General features: G+C 36.6%; 1 protein-coding gene across 1 annotated transcript in view; it reads left to right on the top strand.

Moving 5' to 3' along the window:
• Positions 1-6: 6 nt before the first annotated feature.
• Positions 7-10,823, top strand: part of LRRC40 (leucine rich repeat containing 40) — a 17,069-nt gene continuing 6,252 nt past the window's right edge. The window contains exons 1-11 of the mRNA XM_026037181.1: positions 7-108; positions 724-905; positions 1,423-1,496; positions 1,942-2,071; positions 2,514-2,637; positions 3,440-3,582; positions 4,582-4,754; positions 5,080-5,170; positions 6,872-6,917; positions 9,180-9,288; positions 10,067-10,174. Coding sequence (XP_025892966.1) covers positions 1,976-2,071; positions 2,514-2,637; positions 3,440-3,582; positions 4,582-4,754; positions 5,080-5,170; positions 6,872-6,917; positions 9,180-9,288; positions 10,067-10,174 — 890 coding nt within the window. The 5' untranslated portion in view covers positions 7-108; positions 724-905; positions 1,423-1,496; positions 1,942-1,975. The remainder of the gene's footprint in view (positions 109-723; positions 906-1,422; positions 1,497-1,941; positions 2,072-2,513; positions 2,638-3,439; positions 3,583-4,581; positions 4,755-5,079; positions 5,171-6,871; positions 6,918-9,179; positions 9,289-10,066; positions 10,175-10,823) is intronic.

The raw sequence follows: 10,823 nt of genomic DNA, 5'->3' as shown, positions 1-10,823 counted from the left end.
GCGCCGGCTTCGCGCGGCCGGAGCCGGGCCCCGCCGTGCCGCAGGGGCTGCTCCGCGCGGCCCGCAAGAGCGGCCAGCTCAACCTGTCGGGCCGGAGCCTCGGCGAGGGTGAGAGCTGGGGGGGCCGAGCCCGGGCCGGGGTCCCGTGGCGAGGGAGGCCGCGCGGGATGGGAACGCGGGCGGGGAGGCTGCAGCAGCGGGGCCGGGGCCGACCCACCCCCCGGTGCGGCACAGCGCTGCCTGCAGCCTCCGAGCCGGGCGGCTGCTAAGGGAAACAGATCTCGGGCTTATCAGCCTGCCCATCGCCTCAGCTGKCTGTAGCAGGAGCTCCTTGAGAGCTAGCCTAAAAACCCTGGCCGCTGAGGGAAGAGGTGCTGTGCTTGGTGGTGCCTGGCCAGTGCAGCAGGCCAGCTGTGCTTGGTGTGCAGTGCTTCTGTCCTGCTTAGGACAAAGAAAAGAATAAATATATATATAAACACCAAGCACAGTAATGATGAATGTTTTCTGCCATCTGCTTACACCTCCACTTATGTTTTGCTGCTAGTGGCAAAATTTCCATCCATTTGTCATTGATAGATCTGAGAAAATTAGACCYGAGAAAATTGTTTCTAGGAAAAATAGTTGACTATATATGTGTACGTGTGTGAAAAACCCTGTGAAAGGGGCATGTCAGTAGTAAAAATCAGGAGTATCTAATTGGCYTGTGTATGCTTGTGCACGCAGTACCTCAACACGTATGGCGGATAAATCTGGATACTCCAGAGGAGGCCCATCAAAATCTCTCTTTTGGTGCTGCGGATCGCTGGTGGGAGCAAGTAGATCTGACCAAGCTGATTTTGGCCTCAAACAAGCTTCAGTGTCTGTCAGAGGATGTCAAACTTCTGCCTGCTCTCACGGTGCTGGACGTAAGTACAGTGATCTTGCTATAGGAAGAATGTACTCTCCACGGGGGAGGTGGGAAAACTCGTCACAGTGGTTCTCAAATCTTCCCTTTCCAGTGCTGTTGAATGTATAGAAATGGCACTGGTGCATCTTCAGCGTAAACTAGGAATTCTTACAGAGCACCCTAGCCAGATTTTATGCTGATTGTGAGTTTTGTTTGTAGAAAGGAGATTTTATCATGGATCCTGAAAGGAGATCTGTCACAGGATACAGCTTCSTTTCCTGCATTTTTTTTTYCTGCTCACTATGCATTTCTTAGCTCCTCATCTCTCAGCACTTACTATTTACTGTTATTAACTGAACTTTTGCCAGATTGAYGATCACAGTGCTGCTATTAATAATWGCAAAGGGAAGTGTACAACTGTCACCTGTGTGCAAAATTATTCTATGTGTCAGTTTAGTTTGAGTTGCTTCTGGAGTGGGAGAGAAAACCACTAAAAGCTACAAATTAGTAACTGTTTTTAAAACTTTATTTTTTAGGTACATGATAATCAGCTGACATCTCTTCCCGCTGCATTAGGACATTTGGAAAATCTTCAGAAACTTGATGTCAGGTAAGTAAATTTTACAAAATGAAAACTTGAGAAATACTGCAGTGATTTTCAAGATATGGATGAGGAATTAAAATGTTTTAAATTTGTCTTTCAGAAAATGTGTTTTCAGACTGTTTATAACTAAAGAATATTTTCTTACTCTGAAGTTCTTTATTTTTGTCTGAAATTCTTGATTTTTGTGACTATGTGTATGTTACAATATGAAAAATATTTCAYGGGAGCCTGTTCCACTGTAGATAAAATTGTTAGTTGCTCTCTACTGACACAAAATATCCGCTGTATCTAATGCTGGACTTACCTCTAGGTCTGTAGAGTATGGGTTTCAAGGGGTCATGCATGGCAAAGATAGCCCTGCTGGTTACTAGTTAGAATGACGTAACATGTAATAGAAGTTTTAAAATTGCTGAATTGATTTTCCTTTTGTTTTTCTGTGTTTTAATACTAGCCACAACAAACTGAAAACTATCCCAGAAGAATTAATGAAGTTGACACGTTTGAAGGGCCTTCTGCTTCATCACAATGAACTCAGTTATCTGCCAGAAGGATTTGGACAGCTTGTCAATTTAGAAGAATTAGTAAATTACAATTCTTTAAAATATTGTTCAAAAAGACTGATTTATCAATGTCTTACTACTGGTAGTTTAAGAAAGTATAGCTTAAATTGCAGAACTTTATAAATATTTTAGTGATTTATGTAGCTTATCAGATATTCCAGAGGTTTCTTTTGTTTGAAACTAAGTTTTGTTTTTAGCTTGTTAGATATTTGAAAAAAATCAACCCCTAGTGCTCTATAAGTCCTGGGAGATTTCCCACTTCCATTCATATTTCTAACAGGAAATATCCTGGGGATGTCAGCCAGCAATTTAATTTTAATGTTCTGCCACTAATTAACTTTGCAGTAGCAATACTCATGGGATACCTTAAATATCTCTATTTCTAACCTCTTTCTCTCTTTCTGTGTGTCTCTCTCTTTTTTTTTTTTTTTTTTTTTCTCTTTTCTTTGTTTTTAATCTTCAGGATCTTTCCCACAATCATCTTACAGACATTCCAACAAGTTTTGCTTTGCTCATTCATTTGGTGCGACTCAACGTGTCTTATAATCAACTCAGGAGCCTGCCTGCAGATATCAGTGCAATGAAAAGTAAATTATTTTCCTCAATTTATAAAATGTCATGCGGTTAATTCTTTCATTGCGCTCAGCGATATGTTGCATATTATTCATCATTAAGAAATAGTTCTTAAAGAGTTAATAAATTTTCAGATATACAATTCCAGAATTAATAATAGAACTCAGCTTATAGCCACTGTATATCAAATGTGGGTCCTTTTGAGGTTGGCATTTCTACMTAAATGAGTCAGAAGAAATAATTGGAGATATTTAAGGATTAATATTGTTGTGCTTAGAAATCATTAGCTTTAAAGTTGCATTTTCAAGTGCAAAAGGATACATAATTAGATACTTGAGGTTATTGGGGAGAGAATAAATGTAAAATGGTGAAGAAAGAAGTTTGCTTTTAAGATTTGAATAATACTGAGTRTCAAGCTTGTTACTACTTAAATGAGACACATTTTGATTGCTGTGATTGATCTACAGGAACAGGTAGATTGCTGTCATTTTACAGTGGTAAAATACCTGCGAAAGTTTCTGGAATGGTCTATGACAATAGGCCTGGGACAGTCCTTTCCTGTTCACTCCTGTGTTTCAAAGGACTGGTATCAGATCAGTGTTGTCGAAGGCATTCCAGAAGGTCTTATGAAGCATAAATGAAAAGCCTAAGCAGATGTATGGCTTTCACTAAAGCTGGTGCTCTAACTGATTTCTTACAAAATTCTGATAGGCAGAAGGTTATGATTATTTTTAAAATTGCATAGCTAGGATTCTGTAGAATATATTTTTGTTTGTTTGATCTTTCTTTATCCCACTTGAACATTTTTTTCAATAGGCTTAAGACAACTGGATTGTACTAAAAACTACCTGGAAACTGTACCTTCTGAATTGGCAAGTATGGTGTCTTTGGAACAACTTTATCTGAGAAAAAATAAATTACGTCACTTACCAGAATTTCCTTCATGCAAATTACTGAAGGTAAGGTTGGAAACTGTTAGGGTATTGCTATTTATAGATAAACAGTGCCTGGAAGTATTGGAGAAATGGAAGGATTAATATCTTTTCTGCTCATAAGTCAGTAGCCTTAAGACTGTGCATTTAGCAGTTTGACAGATTATTTTCTTCAGTGCCTATCTTGAGTGGAAAGTTATGTATGAATAGGAGATATTTGAAATTACAGGGGAGAGACAAAACAAAATGGTAAGCAGAAGAAATTTACTTCTAAGATTTGAGTAATATTGAGAGGAAAAAAATACTGTAAATACATCAGTATTTTTTTATGATAACATTTGTGACTTTAAACACAAGATACTTTGAATTGCTGTCATCAGTAGTTAATAATTCTGTATGCTGAATTGTATTTATTATAGTTCGTTTGCAGTTATTTTGGTCTTCCGGCTGGTGGTCAAGTTTAATGTCATTTGGAAGACAAACTTGCAGCATTGCTTACTCCTCTTCAGAACTGGGGAATAAAAAGGAATGTTTTTTTTTTTTTTTTWWAAAAAAAAAAAAAAAAAAARAARAARTAGAAGTAGTAGAGAAGTGATTTGGATATAATACTGTCTGCAGTGCTTGTCAAGTTCTGTGTCCTGGTGTTCCAGCATGTGTGTGCTCTTTCTGGTCCAAGGAACCACTGGCTACTTCCACAGTATGAGAGGCATTTCAAAGAGCTGCCCTCTCAACATCCTGTAGCTTGGAGCTTAGGAAACTTACCTGAGGAAAGAAAGATGTGTAGCAAAGTGATTCCAACTTTGACCTGAAAGCTATGGATTCTATGATGGCTTCAGGAAAACTAGGTTCAGATTCAAGTCCAAATCTTCAGAGGCTTGGTTTTCTTCATATGTAGATGAAAGGGAATCAAATTCTGTGTTTTCTCTACATGTCATCATATTTTTTGGCTGATGTTATGATTCAAGAGATTAGTAAATTATAGAGTATTTTTTCCAGAATAATTTTGAGCAATCTTTGTTTCTGTAGGAATTACATGCTGGTGAAAATCAAATCGAAATTTTAAATGCTGAGAATCTTAAGCACCTGAATTGTCTCTCTGTATTGGAACTTAGAGATAACAAGATAAAATCTCTTCCTGATGAAATTACTGTGCTTCAGAATTTGGAACGTCTTGATCTAGCCAACAATGATATCAGTAGGTAATATTAAAAACTGCATATGTCTGTGTTGAGGCATAGCTATTGACACCTATAATCGCTTAAAACAGTAAAGATTCATTAGTAATTCTACAGTTCATGTATTGAAATTTCTAAAATATAATTTAAAATGACCCAATGATTAAAAAAAGAAGAGCTTTTTTATTTTACCTAAATACAGTTTTATCTAAATCCATTTGTGCCTTTTTAAAGCATAATATTTTCTGTACCTTTGATATGAATGTGAGTTTTAGAATACCAGATGATCTGAAAAAACATTGTTAATTCTTAAGAAAATTGCACTGAAATGTGCTGCTTCCATTTGCAGATTGCCATATACCTTGGGGARTCTTCCTCAGCTGAAATTCCTGGCATTAGAGGGAAATCCTCTGAGAGCCATTCGAAGAGACCTTCTGCAAGTAAGCACATTTGGACAATATGTAACGTTTGGCTAAGTTGTAAATATACGTTACTCCAATTGTGAAGCCAAACATTAAAAAAATAAGCAAATATCTAGATTTCAGGTGCCCTGTGCAGCTTTAATCTGTCTCCTGTGTGTTGTGACTCAGGAGCTCCTTCTGCTTGAATGCGATGCAATGCGTAAAATAATGAGGGTGTGGAATAAAGGAGGTTATTGCTTATGAGACCTCTTTCTGATTTGCTACAGATGTTGTTATATATATTGCAAATGGGTTGTCCGAAGAATAAAGGGTAAGGCAGCTGACTGCTGCCTTGGGAAACTGGGATATAACCCTTTTGCACTTGCAGTCAATTGTGGTGCGAGGCAAGTACCTTAAATTGAGCTTTTCCTAGATAAGCATGGATTTCTGTTCCTCTGCTTTCATTTCCTTCTTGTGTGAATTAAGGATCAATTTCCGAAGAGATTCTATTTCCAAAGAGTATTTGATGGTAGATGTGTTTTTAGGAATGACAGACAATCTGAGAGACTACTTTTTTTATGGATAACCTATACCTCAGATTATCTCTTTTCTCAATAAAATTTGCAGAGTGAAGGTTTGGGTTATATTTGAGAAAGGAAGTACTTAGAACATCAGGGAGACAGGGGTGTGGGAGCTACTGCTGCCACAGAGTCCTCTTTCCTTCTATCTCCCAGCAACCCTCCTTTCATTGTTGTATAGGTTTGTGTGCACTGTCTGTATTTTTTCCTCTTGATTTAATGGAGTAATTGACAAATCTTGCAGATTCTCGAGACACTTGCCAGCCCTACCTTTGCCTGCCAATCCCAGTTTTCACCAACGTCTCTTTCTCAGGATTTGATCTTTCTGCTATCCAATCTCACTTGATTCCTTGTTTGTTTATTCCTTTCTCACTTCCACAGTTTCTTTCTCCCCTCAGAATTCAGATCAATTAGTCTTGTTTGTAATATCAACGTCAGTTAGAATGCAAAACAGTAACTTGTATTCAGTGTGCGAGCTTGGTCCATAGTGTTACAGAAACAAGAAGCAGCACATGAAATCGTAAGAAAAGTCTAGCTTCCAAAGCAACTGAGATGCGTGAGGTTATGCTCGATCCTTCACAGACTGTGCAGATGGTAACTGCGTTTGGCTAATATGAGCCTCTGTGAGAGGACTGAAAATCAAATCTTTGAAGAAATTCAGCTTAAAAAAAAAKCTGTAAACTGCAGTGTTTTTCCCAGGTCTTATAATTTGACCAAACATGTGTAAAGTTACTGAAATTCTAAACAGTTGCCGTCTCTGAAACTATGAACTTCCTTCTCCAAAGCATAATTTTGTTAGATATTTTTTAAAGAAAAAGTCTTGTTTAATTTGATTGTATTTCCTTGTTCTTGGAACCAGGTGAAATTTTAGATAAAGGATTAATAATGTGGAGGCTAAAGTGGTTCCTGGTGTCTGGTATGGCCTGGTAAATTTCGCCTGGAGTTAGGAGATAAAATGACATATAAGTAAATACATAAGATACTGCACAGAGAGTTTTTCTGCAGGATATGTYGGGGTAGCTTTTACAGTTAGCCGTGCTGTGCTTTCCACCTACACCACTGATGTTTGTCATTCTTCCTTTTGAAAACAGCTGTATAGAAATACGGACTTGGAAATGCTTGTTTCACCTTTTATTTATTTATTTATTTTTCTTTTTTTAAGAAAGGAACCCAAGAACTTCTGAAATACCTAAGAAGCAAAATCCAAGGTATATGCCTATATTGTACTGCATTTTTAAGAGAACCTTTTATGAGATTAAGACAAGTTAGAGTTTAGCCAGAGTGKTTTTTTTTAAATCATTTTTCCCATAGTTTTCCTGCAATAATAATCTTTTCTTYACTTAACAGTTCACTCTTACATTTCAGTGCAGAGAAATATTGCTATAACCGTGTTTGTTTTCCTCTAATCCTTTACATATTTTGCACGAGGAATTAAGATCGTTTCCGTTTTATTTTCCCCCCACTGGACTTAATGAGAAGCTTATGTAAGTTGTTCCTTTTAAGCTTACCATCGATCTTCTGCACAGTATGGAAAAATAGATGAGGTTTTGCAGAGATATTATGTATTATTCATTCATGCAATAACATGGGCACTACAGACCCATGCTTCTTAATGACTATATGTGTGAATAAGTGCCTTAAAGCTCAGTAAAGTCSGGAAGTCTACCTCTAAGCAGATTAAGAATAGAAGAAGTGTTTCAGGAGAAAGCAACTAATTATTTAAAACTTAATTCTCATTGTGGCCAATTAAAATTGATCTTTCTACTATTTAAAAGCATCCATCCAAATAGTCTCTATAGAAATAATTTGAAAGTCTTAAAGCAGAAAATCRGGGGAAGTTTTGCACAGAGAGTCCTTCTCTAGACAACTGCTTTATGTTTTTTCAGAAACCTCTTTTGGACTCTCAGCTTTAAGTGTGGACTAAAACACATCGATCATTATGCTTTTTTTTCTGTGACAGAATGCACTACTTTGTAAAATGAACTGATACTATTAAAAAGGTGTAAAAATTTGCTAGTTGCTTTTTGCACCCAAGTCACTCTCCAGATTGATACTTGAGCTTGTAATTTACTGAGATATTTTGGTAGCTGGCTTTTCATTTTTATTGTATTTTCTACACAAAGTAATGGTAGTCAGACTTTATATTTTCTACTTAGGTGGGAAACAGGCTGTTGCAATCTTTGAGTAACTTGCATGTTGAGGAGCCTTAATCTTTTGAGAGCAGGACTTCAGTTTATCAGCTTTAGAAATAATCACCTTTGTTAATTTCTGAGAAGTATGAAGTACATAGAATGACTGAGGTCACTTGTCATTAAATATAATRTGAGAATGATTATGCTGCACTTAAATGCTGAAAAATATGTAACTTCTTAAGTTAGAAGAGTCCTTGATAATACATGTAGGCAACTTCTATTGAACGTGTGTGACATTTCTTCCTTCTGTAAATACGTCTTAGCTTCTTGCACCAGAAGATGGCAATATTGCATCACTGCCTAGTGTAGAGTTGTTTGGCTTTCAGAATGTTGGGTTCAAAGGAAATCTAACCTGTTATTATTAACTTTGTAAATATTAATTGGATGGGGGAGTACATACTGGGAAGATCTACAGGTGAACTATAATAGTTAATATAATTGATAAGATAATATCTTTCATGTATAGGAATATCTGTACCTGTTACTGTGACATCTAAGAAGGAAATAAATAAATAGAGATATAAATTGAGAAGAGGCCCTTTGAAGCTTGTTTTTGAACATTCTTACTAAAGGCATTTGTTAGATGTAACTGTTACCAGACTGTTATTCCTAAACACTGCTGAAATTCTATAGAATTGTTCCAGTTGTTTTAGTGGAAGTTAGGGTTATCATATGTTTGGACTTCCAACTAAGCTTCACCATATTTAAGCATTTGAAAATCCCCCAGGTTTGATGGCACAACTCTGATGCACAAAACTAATGCTTTTAATGTGCTGCATTTATTAAGCTCATATATTCAAAGAAGTACTTTAAGTACATTAGCTTCTTCATAAAAATTGTGGATAATGATCAAAAGGAAGCCTATAAAAGAGTGTTATGATAATTACAACATATTTTAGTGTAACTGTAGTTAGGATCAGTTGTGCTCTCTTCAGTTTATTGCTGTTCTTGTTTTCAGTTTCTGTCTGTATGCCCCTCAGAGGCTGCTGCCTCTCCACATCTCTGCTAGTGTAACATTAGGATTGTTTCCTGACCTCTTGTTGTCAAAATGACTCAACTTAAAAAAAAAAAAAAAAMACCAACCCAAAATCTAACACTACAAAACCTCTTACTAAAATTTTGTTTAATCAGAACCATGCAATCTAACCAGAGTATATAAGGAGTTAAAAAGGATTATGACAAATGTTTAGGGACAGTAGAGCTGTCAACCTAGATTATTAAGAGCACCACTTATGACTGCAGCCTCTAGTTGTGACAATATATCTGTATTATCTCTAGATGATGTAGCCAGCCCAAAYGAAGAGCCTCCTGCCACAGCCATGACTCTTCCAAGTGAGTCAAGGATAAACATGCATGCCATAACTTCACTAAAATTACTGGAATACAGGTATGTATCTATTTCTAATGCTTTAATCTTATTTTTGACTTCATGTTATATACAAACTGCCAGTCTGCCTATGCTTGCATGTTTTTCACTCTAACTTGTGTGCTTAGGAATGTGCAGGTTTTTCTCCTGAATTTTTATTTCTTTCCTATCAGCTCTTCCACAGTTTCCACTGTTCCTTTTAACTKGCTGAAATACTACTTCAGGTGCTTTTAGTACATCTTAGGTGTCTTTAGAAATTAGAAATTATTGTTAAGTCTGAAAACCATCTCATTTGCAGTTATCAGGCAAACTTCTCCTCAGTYAGTTCTTAAATGAAACCAGCAAGATGGGGGAAATGTATTTGGTGAGAACTGCCAGGTGAAACATACAGTCATGGACAGAGTTTTAATGTGGCGGGCGGGACATTATCCTGACGGAAGGGGCTAGAAGAGTTGCCACAAACACTGAGAAACAAGAAGTTCAGTAATTACCTGAGTGAAACCATGTTGCTGTGCTGGGGGTATTTTCTCGTTTAAGGGGACAAAACTTCTTTAATGACAARCTTGCAACACTTACTGGCCCATACAGAATTTAGCATTTGCTGAGATGATGATTAAGCTTTTTACTGTTTTCTGTTAAGCTACACAACATAATAGGTTGCTGGCATGAAATGGTGGTAATTCCTGCATTGTGCAGCATGGCACAGTGTTCTGTAGCTTTCTGATTTGTGATTGTTCAAAGACTTCAAATTGTAACTAACCTGTTCATATTGCTCTGCTAAATGCTTTTCACTGTTTAGTGAGAAACAGGCAGCTGTGATTCCTGATGAAGTGTTTAATGCAGTCAGAAGCTATCCTGTCACCACTGTCAACTTCAGCAAAAATCAGCTCAGTGAAATTCCTGCAAGGTAAGAGCTATTCCATAATAAAGATCAGTCTTTACCTGTTACTTTTTCTGCATTTGACCCTCAGCATCTTTTGTTTTTCTAATCATTCATATTCACACTGTAATATATTCAAGTATATGTATGTATGTATTCTATATAGTATTTTATATCTGTGAATGCATTTATACATGTATATATCTGTTACCTCTTCTTCCCTAAAATACGTATATGCATATATACATAAGGGAGATAATGAAAATAAAATTAAGGTGGTGAATAAAACATAAAACTTGCACTTCTGGTATAAACAACATGCAGATGGGTCCATTGATTATAACATGTTTGTTTGCACATCTGTACTGCAGGAAGTTTCATTACATGCTGTTTTTCATCTTGTTTTGCTAAACGTCATCGAAACAAATAAGTCTGGTGTTAGTCTAGTGAAGTCTAGACTTCATATAATAATGAAGTGTGGTACTTAAATACAATGTAGTATTCTTTGTTATTTTTCTACAGTGAAATTTTCTCTCTTTTCCCATATGAAGATAATCTGTGTGTATTCAGTACTTTGCTAGGTGATACCTCTGTATTGTAGTCAAGTCAAAACCTTGCTTAAATTCAATTTCTTCAGTTTTTTTTTTTTTTTTTTTTTTTTTTTTTTTTTTTTTTT

This window comes from Nothoprocta perdicaria, unplaced genomic scaffold, assembly GCF_003342845.1.
Source record: "Nothoprocta perdicaria isolate Ctin4 unplaced genomic scaffold, notPer1 scaffold_191, whole genome shotgun sequence".
Lineage (NCBI taxonomy): Eukaryota > Metazoa > Chordata > Aves > Tinamiformes > Tinamidae > Nothoprocta > Nothoprocta perdicaria.
The sequence above is the reverse complement of the archived record's forward strand: the minus strand, read 5'-3'. Positions and strand labels throughout refer to the sequence as shown.